This window comes from Felis catus, chromosome A2 (genome assembly GCF_018350175.1).
Source record: "Felis catus isolate Fca126 chromosome A2, F.catus_Fca126_mat1.0, whole genome shotgun sequence".
In the NCBI taxonomy this organism is placed as follows: Eukaryota; Metazoa; Chordata; class Mammalia; order Carnivora; family Felidae; genus Felis; species Felis catus.
The window spans coordinates 147,381,737-147,400,018 of NC_058369.1; the positions used below are offsets into that span (position 1 = coordinate 147,381,737).

Sequence of the window (18,282 nt, forward strand, 5' to 3'; positions counted from 1 at the left end):
AAGTGGACATGAAGGGACCTTTAGGACTCTTTTCCCATATTTCTTACTAGACAGAGGCTAGAGCTTTATTTTCTGGGGGAAATGAGTACAGAGGTGTTTTTTTTCCACCATACTTAAGCTACTTCCAAGATAGTAGCAAAGTGTGATAGTAGCAAAGACCTAGTACAAAAATTCACTCTAAGTAAGCTCTAATGACAGTCATTTGGAGATTTTTCAAGATTAGTTGTTATTATATAGTAACTTGCAGAATTGATCAGGATAATGCTTTCCTTACGGTTATGGCTAGCTTTAGAGCCAGCAACATGTGATAATTATTTTTTTGTTCAATTTTGTTTTCATTATAAAAGTAATAATATGTAGAGAATTTGGAAAATATTAGAAAGATGCAAAAAAAAGAAAATGTATCAAACTATCCAGACATAATCTGTTACCATTTTGATATATTTCTGTCTGGTTTTTGAATATTTATTGTGACTCATAAAGCAAAGTAAAGGGTTTGTCTTTTGGGAAGGCAAAGTCGTCTTCTTCTCTGAAAAAGCCTCTTAGAGTTGGCTTTGGCATCTTCTGGGAATAGAGAAGCAGGGATTGAGGCCTCCTGAGTCTGGGTTTTCAGCTAAGGTAGAGAGAGAATACAGTGCTTATAACCAGAAAGTTCAGAGTCTGGTGTAGTTACCTCCAGGACTCATTACTCTTAACCCAGCCTGGGCCTCAATATAGTCATAGAAGTGGATTCCTTAACAATAAAATAATAATAATACAGTTTCCCAGGGGTGCCTGGGTGGCTCAGGCAATTGAACGTCTGACTTCAGCTCAGGTCATGATCTCATGGCTGGTGACTTTGAGCACCGCATCGGGCTCTGTGCTGACAGCTCAGAGCCTGGAGCTGCTTCAGATTCTGTGTCTCCCTCTCTCTCTGCCCCTCCTCTGCTCACTCGCTCACGTGCATGCATGCTCTCTCTCTCTCCCAACAATACATAAATATTAAAATTGTTTTAAACAGTTTCTCAAAAAAAGGTATTTATTGTATGAAACTTTGCAGAGTTTTATATTCAACTTTTAAATTAACATTAGATTGTGCTAATATTTTTTCATCATATGGTTTTACTACCTTGGACTACAAGTATTAGGAAAAAAGACAAGTGTGGATTCATTCCCTAATTATTGCTATAGTCAACTTCTGTGAAATCAGAATCACCAGTTTTGCTATGTGTTCTTTAATTTTTAATTGATTTATGGTGAATTATTAATTTAATGATATTTGTTGGTCATCTGCTAACATCTTAAGTTTGACCCTCTCTTGTCTTCCCTCCTAACATATTTTGGTGCCTTCCGTATGCTGTGTATGTTTAAGAACTTTGAGAAATAGCTGTGGGCCTGGGGGTTAAGATCCCTCCTCTTAGAGGACTCACATGCTACTGGAGAGACTTGCAGTTGCCATTCAGTGCTGTGAAGAAACCTCCCATGAGAATAAGACATGTCCCATGTAGATAAAGCAGGTTGGAAACCATCTCTGCAGAGGTCATCTTTAAGATTTAAGATGAGAAGTAGAGTTAGGAAGAACCACATTAAGAAGTGAGAGAAGAGCAAGTACAAAGGTCCCAAAGCAGGAAAGAACTTAACGTATTCCAGAAAGAGATGGGGCTGGTGCCAGTTGAGGGTGGGGAGAGTTGGTATCAAATGAGGTTAGCAAACTGGTTAAGACTGATTATTCAGTGCCTTGTACAAATGCAAGAAATGTGGAATTCTTTTTTTCTAAATAGAATAGGAATTTATTGAAAAGTTTAATGCCAGGGTCATGATCTGATTGATTGAAGTTTTGAAAATATCACTCTGTGTCCAAATATCACTCTTTTGTCCAGATACACATTTTTCAAGTGCTTAATTTTGACAGTGTCTACAAGTTGCAGCGTCCAAAGGTCGTATGGTGCTTTAAGAGAGGATTTTTCTGGCAGAGTTGAGCATCTGGCTAGACTACATACTTGGGAAGTTTTCCCGCCTAACAGTGTTGTGGTTTTACTTAGAATTGTGGAACCTCAGCAGCTCTGTCGGGTGTGTTCAAATGAAACTGAAATCCCGTTCTTCTCATTTTTGTTTTTCTTTCTTTTTCCTCCATCTTCCTCCCTCCTTCCTTCTCTCCCCTTCCTCGTCTCTCTCCCTCTCCTCCTTTCCTTCTTTTTTTTCTCTTCCTTCCCATTTGTCCCTTCCTCTCTACCCCCCACCCATATATCTCTGTCTGTCTCCCCTCACTCCGCTCCCCTCCTGGGTTTCTGATACTCCTGTGGCCAGAATTGAGAACCACTGTGTTAGCTCTCCAGAGCCCATCTCAGTTTGTAGTCATGTCACCTTGGACAAGTTACCTAATTTCTCAGCCTTAGCTTGTGTGTCTATAAGTAACCAAAATTATGTAGTATCCCTGCTCGTGGCCAGATTGACCCTCTAGTTTCAGCTGGTGTTACTGTTGGGTACCTCAATTTTCACAAGAGTCTGCCAGTGCTACCTGTAGGTTCACTGATCTATTCAGTAATTAACTCATGCTAGTTTTACCTCCATCTTTTCTCTGTCCCATTGCAACCTCACTAGTGTGGGCTGTCATCACCTGTTTGGCCTGTCTTCCTGATCTTCCTCCTCTTCTTCTTCTTCTTCTTTTTTGGTTTGTCTATTTGTTTTTAAAAGATCTTATTTTTAAGTAATCTCAAAGTCACAACCCTGAGATCAAGAGCTGCTTGCTCCATCGACTGAGCCAGCCAGGGGCCCTGAAAACATATATACTCTGAACAGAGACTGTTACATTGATTATCTCATTAAAACCTCTCAAAGGCTTATCAAGTTCTTGTATTTACTATAGTCATTTTGTGTTGAGAATATAGTTGATAAATATTTACTTGATTACACTTGACTGTAATAAGTGGTCTTCCTCTTCTTGTGTACCCCACCTCTCCCCCCAAGTCTTTCTCCATACTGCAGGCAGAATATAGCAGTTTTGTGTTACCAGTGCAGTGCAGAATCATGTGGTTTAACATTTATTCAACAGATACTTTTTGTATCTAGCACCTACAAGCTAAGTGCTAGAGATCACAATTGGGAATAAGGGCTCTATCTTCCTAGAGCTTACAGTTGTGTATGGGGAGAACAGAGAAGTAGATTAACAACCTTACCTTTGATTAGTGTTAGCGAGATAAAAAAAAAAATCTCTTTTTAAAATGTCAACTTGATAGGTCTTCTTCCTTGATTAAAATTTTTTTCATGGTTTCCCTTGCCCTCAGGATTAGGTCTAAACTCAGCCTGCTCTCAGATTCCTTTATGATATGCCCCACCTTAGTTCTGCAGCCGTATTTTTAGGATCCACCTTCACCTTTCCACCAATTCTTTGTTTTATGACTACTGAATATTAATTCTTTATAGATACAGTACTTTTTCTTGCCTTTGGGTTTCTGCCCGTGCTCTTCTCCTTACCTGAATCACTCTTCCCTCTGACTTCCAAAGTGTAGCTATGTTGTGCTTGTGTTTCAGGTCTTAGCTTACAAATCATTGTCTCCTGAAATTCTCTAACTCCTCAAGCCCAGATGAAGGGTTAAAGCATGTGGTTTTAATATTCATTGTAAACACAATTCTAGATATTCATCTGACAGTATAATCTTGACTGCTTTTCCAAACCTGTGAAAAGCTTATCTGAAATACATAGACTTTAATCAAGATTGCCTAAAGAGCGTTCAATCTTTTCAGTACTCCAGATCTCCTAAAAAATCTTTCACTGGATTAAGTTAGACCAATCAGAAAACCTCATGTCAGAACTATGTTATATTGTATTGTCCTCCCATAGGATTACTTTCACCTGATTTTTAAAAGTCCATTTAATTTTATTTTACCTTACTAGATTATTATTTTTAAACCATGAAAAGTCCTTCTAAGGACAAGGCAGGATACTATTTAAATTTCCACATTATTAAATATTCTTGGAAAACACCAGTTTTGTTCCATTACATGGATGCTCTGTAGCTTATTTAAACAGTCTGTTTATTAACTGTTCTTCTAAAGCTTGTCTACTACAGTTAATTACTGTAATTTGAGATGGACTTAACATATAATTACTATGTTTATCTATGATTCAGTAATGTGGGTTATTTGATTAAAACTGCATTTATGATGTGAGTTTCAAATTGGATTGTTTGAAATCATAGAAGAAATTTGAACTATTAAGATCACCAATTAGAGACGGCATATGTAATTGTAAAATTACTGCTGCTTATTATAATTTTTTGTATCAGATACTATAAAATCTTAAATGTTGCTCTTTACAATTATTTAAATGAATTGTCTTAGATTTAACATCTCAAGATCTAAAGAAACCTCAACTGTTACTAAAGTATAACAATTTTATGCTCCCCTCAGAAGGAGATTACAACTTAAATCAGCGGATTGGCAGCTGTTTAGAAAGAAGAGATTTATTAGTATTGTGTCTAACACATACATAATTACATCAAAATTCAGCACATCTAAAATTTGGGTTTATTTCTGAATAACTTTTGGCAAGCACAGGGGGTTTAGCAGACTCCCCATATGTAAGCTCTGTATTTAACACTAATTGAAAATTATGTTTAGAAGATAGTCTGTTACACCACCAGAGCTTTATAGTTTGCTATAGAAACTCAGTTTATTGTAATAGGATTACTTTCTCATATCTGTATTATTCAAGGTAACACACACAGATCGAGTCTTTACCATTTGCCAGATGCTGAGTCGAGCTTTGGTGATACAGAGCTCTTACAACCTAATCCCTGTTCTTCTAGTAGTTATGTGTTTACTTGTTTTGTTCCTTAACATCTGTTGACTGTATTTTCCCACATCTGTCACTGTTTATTCCATTCTGTTCTAACCATAGTGACAGATTGGTATAATTGAAAGAATAGTGAATTGAGAATCAGAAAACTTGGTCTCTCTTCTTCTGGGTCTGCCACTCATCCCTCTGCAACTTTGGCAGAATTATATGCATAATTCCTCTGGGCCTGATTATTCATCTGAAAATGAGGAAATTGAACCAGTTGATCTTAAGGCCTCATCTAGCTCCAAAATTTTGACAGTTAAATTTCATTCCCTTCTGCTATCAGGCTGTGAAACTAACATGAGGGCTAAGCTTGTAACGTCTGCAAGATCTGATTTAGCTATAAACATATTTTCATGAAAACCTTAAAATCTTACTGATTTTTAGTTCAACTTTCAGAATTGGTCAAACATTGACATTATTGGCATTGTTTTTTAATAACAGAGTGTATGTGTTTGTATGAATGTAATTATATAGAATAAATCGTTACGGTTTTTATCCTTTTAGACTTTATCAATTAACTAAATCAGGCTAATTCAGCCATATAGAGAAGATTCTGAAGCTAATGCGTTGTTGTCATTAACATAGATTAGTTACTGAGCTAGGTAACGGTAGTGCTTATTTTCAGTATAATGGGTTTCATTGCTTTCCATTTAGCATCTTTTCCACTTGTGCCATTATTCGGATAAAATTGGATTATGTACTTTTTTTCTCTCAATGTTATAGTTAATAATAACTTTCCATAATGCCCCCTTCCACTCTCCCAGAGGTATTTTTGCTTCGTTACAAGCTTATAAATATGTTTTTTTTTAAAGTTTATTTATTTTGAGAGACAGCTCAAGCAGGGGAGGGGTAGAGAAAGAGAATCCCAAGAAGGCTCCGCCCTGTCATCACGGAGCCCAATGTGGGGCTTGAACTCATGAACCATGTGATCATGACCTGAGCCAAAACCAAGATTCGGATGCTTAAATGGCTGAGCCACCCAGTTGCCCCTCATATTTTTAATATAAAATTTAGGTCATTTGTTAGTAAATGGGAATTACAGTTTGCCAGTAGAAACAAACGTGCAAGAACACTAGAGACAGTTTTGAAAATGGAAGGTAATGAAGTGGTATTAACACTACCGGATATTTATAAAGATACAGTTTTGTACAGGTTAATGGAATGGAACAGAACAGGTAGTATGAAAGGATGTAATGCTTAGAGCTGGTACTGGCAACTTTCAGAAATGAAAGGAAGGCCAAGAGAATTGTAGGGATGTTAACTAACCTAGCACCGTGATTTGGTTGAATTGCTGAAACAATCCTGGAACTGCCTACCTGCAAAATTTTGTTATATGAGCCAATTAACTTATTCAGGTTTTCTTTTACTTAAAGCTGAAACTATCCTAAAAAACAATTTTTAGAAAGCTGTTTTTATGAAACTTATGTGTCCATGACAGTTCTAAAATTGTATTTTTCCTGTGTCTTAACTAAAGCGATTAATAATATGTTCTTTGGATCAGGAAGCAAAAGTAGAGTTGAGATTAGTTTATGAATTAATGGAATAATGTATCTTCCTCAAGAATTGAAATGACTTCAAAAATACCTCTATTATCAGAGCACCTGGGTGGCTCAGTCAGTTAAGTGTCCCACTTAGGCTCAGGTCATGATCTTGTGGTTCATGGGTTCAAGCCCCACATTGGGCTGCATGCTGACAGTTTGGAGCCTGGAGCCTGCTTTGGATTCTATGTCTCCCTCTCTGTCTGCCCTTCCCCTCCTCGTGCTGTGTCTCTGTCTCTCAAAAATAAGTAAACATTAAAAAAATAAGTAAATAAAAAATACCTCTGTGATCTTTTTAATTTCCCCCTGTTGGGTCAACAGAAGAAAATGAAAAGAAAAACTGTGATTCAGATTGTCAGATAAAATATTTTTTAGCTGTCCTATTTCAAGTTTTAAAGATGCTAAAGAAAAAATGAGAGAGTCGAAGGATTATCATTGTTAATTTCCAGGAAGAACTAAAAACAGGTTGGCTGTAATAGTTGCTTGTTGTATTATTCTTATTTTCTATTTTCTCAGACAAGTGTCCTTTCAAAATGAGTTCACGATTAACATATGGTCTTGTTTACTGATCTGTTTTAATTTTTCTTTGTGAGTCAGTTTATTTATAAAGACTGATTAAGATTCCTGCTGTTGAGTTGAGCTTTTTGGCAGTTGAGTCTAAAAGCTTTAAAATACTATACGTTGTAAATCTCCTTTTTCCCTCCCCTCGCAACGACCCATTAGAAACCATTAAATTGAAAAGATAGCCTTGTTTTCTTCTTGGGAAGAAAATTAATACAGAAGACTGTGTTAATAGTTACAACATGTTAAAATGAAAACTTTTTTGGTTTTGACCTTTAAGTCTTTTTAGTTTTTGATAATGCCATTTTTGTTCAACCAGTTTTTATTTTTATAAAATTATTATAGAAGTAATGCAGTTGTGCTAATTAATAAAACAATTCAAACAATATAAAATGCTATAATATGAAAAGTTTCTGCCAAAGTAGCAAACTAACATAGGTGGCTGATTCCCTTCCCGAGAAATAAGTCCTGGAAAAATAAAATGAGAGGCAACTGGCCTCCAGAAACTCTTTAAATGAGATCAAATGCTGTCTGTCCCCTAAATTACCTTGAGTTAATTTTTACTCCTTCACTACAGAAACCAGCAGCAGTAGCCTGTATAACTAGTGCCAGAATTCAAAGAATAACATTAGTGCATAAACCCTACTGGCATTAAGAATTGATATCACTGGGGCGCCTGGGTGGCGCAGTCAGTTAAGCGTCCGACTTCAGCCAGGTCACGATCTCGCAGTCCGTGAGTTCAAGCCCCGCGTCAGGCTCTGGGCTGATGGCTCGGAGCCTGGAGCCTGGAGCCTGTTTCCGATTCTGTGTCTCCCTGTCTCTCTGCCCCTCCCCCGTTCATGCTCTGTCTCTCTCTGTCCCAAAAATAAATAAAAAAAAAAAAAAGTTGAAAAAAAAAATTGATATCACTAGATACAGACTGACCATCTACTCTCTATAATTCATTTCTTCCTTCTTAGTTTGCATACATAATATATACATATATACGTATATATACATATATACATATATAAAATTCATTTCTCCCTCCCATCACCCTTCAAGTCCAAGAAGACTGCCTTCTACTTCCTCCAAAAGGTCAAAAGGTGTGAAACCCTTACATAGGAGGATGATGGTAGAATTGATTAATCTGATTCTTTGTGCCTAGGCTTCACTAGCTTATGGCTCTTCTCTTCCATTTTCCTTAAATTCACTGGTGCTGATGCTAGTTAAGGCCTGACCTTTGGTCCCCCCCCCCCCCAATGTAATATATCTTAATGAAAGAATAGCTGACACCCTGAAAAATATTACCTCATAGAGCAATATAACTAGATAGTTGAGGACTACAGCTATCTCAAAAGGAATCGGTAAACTGACAACATATGTGATCTAAAGCAGAAATATAATAGGTAAACCAGGAATTTAAAACAAGCATGATTGGGGCACCTGGGTGGCTCAGTCAGCTGATCGTCCAACTCTTGATTTCACCTCAGGTCATGATCTCATGGTTCGTGACTTTGAGCCACGTGTCAGGCTCTGCAGTAGGATTCTCTCTCTCTCTGCCCCTCCCCTGCTTGCCTGCATGCGCGCGCGCTCTCTCTCTCTCTCTCTCTGTCTCTGTCTCAAAATAAATGAATAAACTGTAAAAAATAACAATAGAATAAGCATGATTAATATAATTAAAGGTATAATATATTAATAAGGTATTATATATTAATTATTATATATTATATTATATGCCAGAATTATATGCCAGAATTATTATATGCCAGAATATTATATTATATGCCAGAATATTATATATATATAATATATATTATATGCCAGAATATTATATATAATATATAATATATATAATATATTATATGCCAGAATATTATATGCCAGAATTATTAATATATAATATATTAATAAAGGTATTATATATTAATAATATGAAATAAGATCTAAAAATCATAAAAACAGAACCAAATGGAAATATTAGATATGAAAAATGTATTTGAAATGAAGACTGCAACAAATATTATAAATAGAATGGATGTGAATGAATAAATTAGTTGAAAGATTAGAATGAATACTCTTTCAGGAAGAAATAGGAAAAAAAAAGGACAAAGAGATAAAAAAATATATAAAAGAAAAACCAAAGGACATGGAAAAGAATTGTGTAAGTACCAGCATCTTAATAGCAGTAACAGGAGAGAAACATAAAATTTTAAGAAGGCAAAATACTTGAAGAAATAATAGAAGTAAACTTCCTAGAATTAAGAAAAGACCAAAGGCCTCAGATTGGTGAAAGGGCTTATATAGTCTACCAGCAAGGAAGAATAAGGGGAACACTTACACTAAAGTAAGATTACATATTACTTACACATTAAAGTAAGATTAAGAATATCAAAGGATGGGCAGTTGGGTGGCTCAGTCAGTTAAGCGTCCAAGTCTTGGTTTCGGCTCAGGTCATGACCTCATGGTTCATGGGTATCAAAGGGGCACCTGGGTGGCTCAGTTAAGCATCCAACTCTTGATCTCAGCTTGGGTCTTGATCTGGGGGTCATGAGTTCAAGACCCTCATTGGGCTCTGTGCTAGACGTTAAGCTTACTTTAAAAAAATCAAAGGGAAAATTCTGAAACATTTCAGAGAGGAAAATGACTTACAAGGGAATAAGATAGATGGATAGAAGGATGAATATCAGACAGCTCAACAGCAGTAGTAAATGGAAGAAAACAGTAAAGCTTAAAAATACTTGAGGAAAATGACTTTAGTAGGGGGAAGAGAGAGGGAGAGAGAATCTTAAGCATGCTCCACATTTAGCACATTTAGCCCAATGCGGGCTCAATCCCTGGACTGTGAGTGAGATCATGACCTGAGTCAAAATCAAGAGTTAGACACTCTACTGACTGAGCCACTCAGGCACCCTGAAATGACTGTAAACCAAGAAATTTATATTCTCCCAACTTTCATGTGTTAGTGAGAAGTAAAATATTCTTAGGTATATTTGCCTCAGAAAGTTTGCTATAGGAAGACCCATATTGGAAACCAATTTGGAAGCAAGACTCAGAAATAAATTGAGATGTTGAAAGTATGTGATAAGTGATGGATCAAATTTTCTTGAGAAAATTGATTGTTGCCAGAAGAAAAACACTACGACCAAAATTCTAAACAATGAAACTAAAATGAGGGAAGGGGAAATTGGCCACCATATATAATTAAAGTATTGTAGTTGGACTTACAGGTAAGAAAATATTCTCTATTAAAACTTTATCATTCCAAATGTCTTATTCAAGGCTCAGGATCTAATGGATCTTTATTTTCTTTCAAGCTTCCTTTTGCTTTCCTGTGTCATCTGTCACTGCCACTGTTTCTTATATCCTGTGTCATTCTTTTTCCTGGATTCCTTTTTTTTGTTTTGTTGGAATAGCTCCTCAAATAATTTTTCATGTGCAGTCATTGATATAAATTTTCATATTTCTGCTGATCCAGAAATTCTTTTATTTCACCCTCATTGTTGGAAATAGAATTTAATTCCATCTTTTTATGCCTCAGAATTTTAAGTTATTATTTTATTATATTCTAGCGTTCATTGTTTTGGGTTTTTTGTTTTTTTTTTTTTAGCATTCATTGTTACAGATAAAAAGTCTAGGGGCGCCTGGGTGGCTTGGTTGGTTAAGCGTCCGACTTCGGCTCAGGTCATGATCTCACAGTCTGTGAGTTCGAGCCCCGCGTCAGCCCGCTCAGAGCCTGGAGCCTGTTTCAGATTCTCTGTCTCAAAAATAAATAAACGTTAAAAAAAAAAATTTTTTTTTTTTAAAGTCTAATGTTAGTTTGATACTTATTCTTTCATAGGTAATAGCCTGCTTTTTCCCCCTCTCTGGAAGCTTTTAGAACTTTTATTCCTATAGTTCTAAAGTTTCTTTAGGAGATCTCTCTCTTTCAATTTCTCCCAGTATCCAAAAATAGCATTCTTATGAAAACTTTGGTAAGCCAAAATGGCATAAAGCAAAGAAGCAATTACCATTTATTTATAAAGAAAACGTTTTCCGTCTTCCCAGATTCCCTAAAAAACCCTCTCTCAGGCTTTTCTGGTACGTTAGGACACATCTTGCTAACTGATGCACAAGATAAATTGAGATAAAGCACAGAGCTCACACACACAGTTCACGGCTCTGGCTACTTGATGCTGAGATGCTGAGTCTGATTCCTGGGGAGGTGCTGGGCCGGGCCACTCTCACTGCAGGGTGCTCGCCGCCTCTACAAGGGCTTACTGCACAACAGGCCCTGAATGCTATTTTTGCCCTTTACCTTTTTTTCATAAAACTGAAGATCCTCCTCAGATCTCTTTCAGTTAGCAAAATCAAGTCCTAATATAGATCTTACATAGAAGCAAAGTGGCCTAATGTAAACTTTGAAAAAGCAGGGAGTACCTATATATAAAGTCTTTTTTTGCAAAATATGCTTAGCACCCAGGGCTCTTTCAGACGGGACTCCCACTTGTTTCTTCCATTCAGGGAAATTTTCTATAATTATTTTTTTCTTCTATCTGATTTCTCCACCCCAAGAGTTCTTCTCAGACAGATTTCTTACTTCATTGGTTTTATCCTCTGTGTCCCTTAACTTTTCTATCATAATTTCTGTATCTTTTGCTATACTTGTATCATTTTTATCCTGTGACCACTGACTTTTTAACTATGCACATTGTTTTTCATTTTGTCATCTGATTTTTTTTGTTAGTTTTACTTTTTTTCATCAGTTTTACTTTTTAATATTATATTTTCTATTCCTCTTTATGGAACTTATTGTTTTACACATGTAATATTCTTTTATTCTTTACAAAGATAACGAGCTTGGGGTTTGTTTGTTTTTAAGTTTCTTTCTGTGATTTATTTTTCCCATTCTGTATGTTTATCTAGGCTCCTATCTTTGTTGAAATTTTTCTCATATGTCTTCTAATTCCTGTCTAAACATTAAAATTTATGAATAAAGGACTACATCTGTTAAAAAAAGATAATTGATAGTGACTTCCTGTGCAGTATATAGGCGTATTTCCCCACAGGCTTCTCCCTTACGTAAGACACTGACCAGGGATTTTGTATAAGTGCATGGCACATACTGTCCACCAGGCTTTCTTCCCTAGTATCTGTGTTGGGAGTTACTTTAGGCTCTGCTCTCATTCTCATTTAGGCCCTTGTGTCCTTAGTACGCTCCCCACAGGGATGTCCTCTTCACAGCCTATTTGTGCTTTTGTATTTGATGACTTACTTATGTGGAAGTTTTCCATCTTTTACCTCTGGTGAGTAGGCTCTCTTTTTCTTGGCTGTGAGAGCCTCAAAATTTCTTATCTCTTGATGACATACTTTCTTCTTTTCTAGTGCTATTTTTCTTTCTTTTTGCCAGAATATCCTTCCTGCCAATTTTGTGGGGTGATGGGGAAGAAGGATAATGTAGTGTTTAGTTTACTATTTGAAACCAAAAGGCCCAAACTTTAGATATCGTAAGCAGCTTCTGTTAGTGAAAATCTGAGTCTAAAATGCTTACTAGTGCCACGCTATAATTCTTACATATTTCTTTAATAAGAATATGTGAATTTTCCATTTAAAATAAAAAATAAGTTTTTTTTTTCCTGTTTACAAAAGTAAAAGATGTGGAGTATTACAGAAAGTGACTTTTTTTTTAACGTTTATTTATTTTTGAGACAGAGACAGAGCATGAACAACGGGGGAGGGTCAGAGAGAGGGAGACGCAGAATCTGAAACAGGCTTCAGGCTCTGAGCTGTCAGCACAGAGCCCGACGCGGGGCTCAAACTCATGGACCGTGAGATCATGACCTGAGCCGAAGTCGGCCGCTTAACCGACTGAGCCACCCAGGCGCCCCCAGAAAGTGACATTTTTAATAGTTTCTTCAAGAAATCTAGAGTGCTTTTGAAGATGGATATGGAAAACTTTATTATTTTTTGTTGTTGAAATGTTTTTGAATTGTTATTGCATGTGGAATGGAGTAGAAGTAAGAATTAAGCTTAAGTGCAATTTGTAAAATTGAGGCAAAAGGCCATTAACATAGATATATTTAGTGTAAGGTTCAATTAATCCCCTGATTGTTAGGAACTAACTCCTCAGGTACAAGTTTCCATTTTTATTTTTTAGGGGAAAAGTCAAAAATACTTTAATTCAGCTAAAGTAATGCCTAGTTTCAGTTTTGTAACTTCATGCCAGCAAAATGTTTTGAAAAAAAATGTTTTAGTGCCAATAAACCATCTCTTGGAACCTGAATTCCCTTTCCATCTAAATAATAACATTCCAGATATTCATGTAAAATTTTCTTCATGACAGATATGGGAGGATATGTGAGAATTTTTCACATTGCTAAAATTCCCCAATATTTATACCCGGATATATGTTTTTTATATTTTGGTTTGGGTTTTTCTTTTTCCTTATAACTATAAAAGCAGTGTATATTGGAAAAATACATAGTATATAATGACAGTAAAAGTGTTCTAACTGTGCCTTCATAACTATTATTTATAGTTTGATGTATGTTCTTCCATTTTTTCTAATTATAAACATTTTATATATAAACATTTTTCCTTATCTTTAGTATGTAATAAAAATTATATTTGTAAAAGTCTATAAAGATTAATAGAAATTTTGCCTTTGAGTATTCCTAAATGCAATATTTGGAAACCTCCAAGAAAATTCAGTGAAACATTTTTACTCATACTTTTCACGCATTTCTGCTTCAAGCTTGGTCTCTGTTGTGTCAGTCCAGAGGACTTTTGTGCTTAGGACATAGTATTTACCCTCCTTGTGCTGATGACACCCATTTCGTGGAAGTAATGCTTCTCTATCAGTATTTCCTTATTTCCTTCTTCCAGTCCACTCCTATTATAATCATAACAACTTCCTAATTGACCCATGTATCTCAGGAGTCTGTCTGTGCTACATGTAAGTACTAATTTAATATTACTGAAAGTGCCCATACTATTACTGCTCTCACCCTCCAGAGTCTGATCTTAACAGAAATCTCAACTTTGAAGAGACCCAGTACATTATCTAGCTCTACTTTGAAATTTTGGATAAGAAAACTGAGGTCTAAAAAAGCTTCTTGCAAGGGAGTACCTGACTGGCTCCATCGGAAGAGCATGCGACTCTTGATCTCGAGGGTCGTGAGTTCAAGCCCCATGTTAGGTATAAAGATTACTAAAAAAACAAAACAAACAAACAAAAAACATTGATAAAATAATTTAAAAGTTTCTTGCATGAGGGGCGCCTGGGTGGCGCAGTCGGTTAAGCGTCCGACTTCAGCCAGGTCACGATCTCGCGGTCCGTGAGTTCGAGCCCCGCGTCAGGCTCTGGGCTGATGGCTCGGAGCCTGGAGCCTGTTTCCGATTCTGTGTCTCCCTCTCTCTCTGCCCCTCCCCCGTTCATGCTCTGTCTCTCTCTGTCTCAAAAATAAATAAATATTAAAAAAAAAAATTAAAAAAAAAAGTTTCTTGCATGAAATCACTTAGTTAATTGAGGAAGGTAAACTAAAACAAGATTTTCTACTTCTATTTTATTTCCAATGCTTATTCATATTTAAGTTCCTAGATTGGCCTTCAAAAACCTATGGAACACAAAGATCTGATTTCTGTATTATAAATAGTCAAAACTTAGATTGTGATGATGATTTTACAGTGAATATTTTAAATGAGTGAATTGTATGGTATATGAATTATCTCTGTAAAGCTGTTTAAAAGTCAGTAACAGATTTGAATGTATAACTGGGAGGTAAAACAACATTATGAAGAGTGAAAAGCATAGTGGATGTGGAAAATAAAAGAAATGGGGAAATACATAGTTTCTAGTATGCTTTGTAATCAAAGTAATATTTTGTAATACCTTACGGCATAGATTTTATAAGCGTGATACCCTTGAGTATTGAAAACCTGCCCACTGCTTCTTTTTTTTTTTTTTTTTTAAAGGTTTGTTTATTTTTGAGAGAGACAGAGACAGAATGCGAGTGGGTTGGGGCAAGAGAGAGGGAGGCACAGAATCCGACGCAGGCTCCAGGCTCTGAGCTGTCAGCACAGAGCCCAACGCGGGGTTTGAACTCACCCGACTTAAGTTGGGCACTCAACCCACTAAGCCACCCAGGCACCCCCCCACTGCTTCTGTTTTTAAGAAACAATCCTTGTCCTTGTTCTCTTCTGCTCCTAAGCTGCTTCTAGGCAAATTGTGACGATCTAGAAAGAGAAGCATATAAAATTTGGTCTTAGCATTCTTCATCTTCTCACATGCTTCTTCCTCCAACCCAATACTCCTTTCTTTCCCTCTCTTTGGTGATTCCACTCCCATTTTGTAAAATTCAAAATTTCTTTCCCTCTCCACTGATTTCCATTCCACCCCAAAATACCAATTTTCTCGGTAGGCTCTTACTTAAGTGGGTTATTGGATTAATTTATAAGTCATACATTTCTGAAATTTGTATTTTAGAAGATTATAGAACAGGGGTCAGCACACTTCTAATATGAAGAACCAGATGTGAATATTTTCAGTTTTGTAGGCCTTACACTGTTGCTGCAGGTATTCAACCTTGCTGTTACAGGGTGATATAGCCGCAGATAAAATGTAAATGAATGGATGAGACCTGATTTGACCCTAGGCAGGCTAGATCAAACCATAGTTTGCCAGCCCATCTTAGAGAATTCTGAATTTAAAGGCTGAGTATTAAGATGTAATGGGATGGAGAGATTTAAATACAGTAAATTTAGGCAGTTAAATCCTCTCCTTTTACCACTAACAAAAGTGTTGTCATTTCTTTACTATTTATTCTTCCAAGGTTATCTGAGAAATAGGGTAGAACGTTGGCACTTTTGAAAGTTTACCAAACCTCATTTAAAAAATACCAGACTTGGGGCGCCTGGGTGGCGCAGTCGGTTAAGCGTCGGACTTCAGCCAGGTCACAATCTCGCGGTCCGTGATTTCGAGCCCCGCGTCAGGCTCTGGGTTGATGGCTCGGAGCCTGGAGCCTGTTTCCGATTCTGTGACTCCCTCTCTCTCTGCCCCTCCCCCGTTCATGCTCTGTCTCTCTCTGTCCCAAAAATAAATAAAAAACGTTGAAAAAAAAAAATAAAAATAAAAAAAATACCAGACTTTACATACCCACTAGAGACTATTGGCATGAGGATTGAGATTATTATTCAGATTAGGTTGATGTGCATGTATGTATAAATATAAACGTTGTGTATGGACAGATGCAAATTATGTGTTGTGTAGTGTGAGTCTGTATTATTTTAGTATATATACTATGGACTGCATTTGGATAGTCTCTAAAATATTCCAAACAAATTTATTAAAGAGGACCATGAAAGGAGACTTGAATTTCAGTACATGAGGCAAAAATAAATGCTGGGTTATTTGGCCCTGCTAAAGTAGATAAAGACAAATGAAAATCAATGTGGCTAACATCTCTTGCCATAATATTCTTGATTGATTGAAATATTTTACTTCAGAGGCACCCTTGTGGCTCAGTCGGTAGATCGTCTGACTTGATTTCAGCTCAGGTCATGGTCTTACAGTTTGTTGGGTTTGAGCCCCATGTTGGGCTCTGCTAACAGCGTTGGAGACTCTCTCTACCCCCTTTCTCTCTCTCTCACAAAAATAAGTAGACATTTTTTTAAAAAAAGAAATATTTTACTTCAGTCTAATATTTACTTTGTGTTTTGAGCATATGATGATTGTTCATGTATAAAGGGAATGTAGTGTTGAAACAATGACATTGTTTTAGATTCAAGGCAATTATGTCATGATCCATAAAATTACATTTCAACTAATATTTCCATATAACAATGGTGAGAAAAATTTGCATTTGCTGTGTTTTGCAAATTACTGGATAATGCAGAATAACAATCACTCATTTAATAGATTTCTTAGAAAAATAAAACATTGGGGCGCCTGGGTGGCTCAGTCACTTTGGTGTCCGCCTTCAGCTCCGGTCATGATCTCGCGGTCCATGAGTTCAAGTCGCATGTTGGGCTCTGTGCTGATAGCGCAGAGCCTGGAGCCTGCTTCTGATTCTGCCTCTCCCTCTCTCTCTACTCCTCCCTTGCTCACGCTCTGTGCCTCTCTGTCTCTCAAAAATAAACATTAAAAAAGAAAAGAAAAAGAAAACATTATTAACTCTGGTCACTTTGAGCCACTCAGGAAAATAAAATGGCATATTATCGCCCAAAATGTTTTATTTTTACTTGGAAATTATGTCGTTTCATTGTATGTCATGAACAGATATTTTAAACAACCCTGACCTTATTAAACAAACCTGCATTTTACTTCCTGTCAGATTTGTGTTTTTCCAGGTCAACATTTGAATATTTTACCTTTACTATTAAGTTAGAACTGATCCAGATAATAAATCAGTTAACTAACACATTGACCTTTCTTCCCTCAATAAAAATGATGACATAGTATACCACTTTCTACCTCTTCCCTCCTTGTAACTCCTTCCGGATAGTTAGCATTCGTTTATTCTTTCAACAAATAGTTGGGTAATTGTTATGTGCCAGGCACTGTTTTAAGCATTGGGAACAGAATAGTGAGCCAAACTACCTCTGTCCTCATACAGCTTGTATTCTAGAGTTAGAAGAAAACAATAAGCAATTGTTTATTGTTTGATATAAAAGTTCTATAGTATGTGAGAAGATCAGTGCTGTGGACAGAAGCAGAGCAGTCACGAGGGATTAATCTTGTATATAGTAGTTCTACTCTTACTTAACACAAATGTTGTCCTCTTATTTCCTCTTTTCAATTTATAGTTCCAATGACAGGATTCACACAGAGAGCAACCATTGATCCCGAACTGAATGAAATACATGTCTTATCTGGACTCAGCAAAGACAAGGAGAAGAGGGAGGAGAATGTCAGAAATTCATTCTGGATTTATGACATTGTGAGGAATAGTTGGTAAGGAGCTCTTGTCTGTGCTGCAATCCCAATGTAATATTTGTTTGAGGTTGTTGGTTTATTCAAAAGAAGAGGAATATGGAAGGCTTATGTCAATTTGTGATGTCATGCATTTAAATGTCAGTGCAGGCACACCTCATTTTATTGCACTTGGCAGATAATTGCAGTTTTTACAAGTTGAAGGTTTGTGGCAGCTTTGTGTCGAACATGTTGACATTTTTCTAGCAGTGTTGGCACACTTTGTGTTTCTTTGTCACATTTTGGTGATTCTCAGAATATTTTGAACCCTTTCATGACTGTTGTATTTGTCATGGTCATCTGTGATCAGTGATCTTTGATGTTACCTTTGTAATTGTTTTGGGGCACCATGAGCTGCACACATAATGAGATGGCAAACATAATTGATAAATGTATGTGTTCTGACCATTCCACCGACCGACCAGCTGTTCCCT

General features: G+C 36.5%; 1 protein-coding gene across 4 annotated transcripts in view; it reads left to right on the top strand.

Moving 5' to 3' along the window:
- MKLN1 (muskelin 1) overlaps positions 1–18,282 on the top strand; it is a 378,358-nt gene that overhangs the window by 325,922 nt on the left and 34,154 nt on the right. For all 4 annotated transcript variants that reach the window (XM_003983064.6, XM_006929380.4, XM_003983063.6 and 1 more), the window contains one exon: positions 17,683–17,830. In XM_003983064.6, the coding sequence (XP_003983113.1) occupies positions 17,683–17,830 (148 nt within the window). The remainder of the gene's footprint in view (positions 1–17,682; positions 17,831–18,282) is intronic.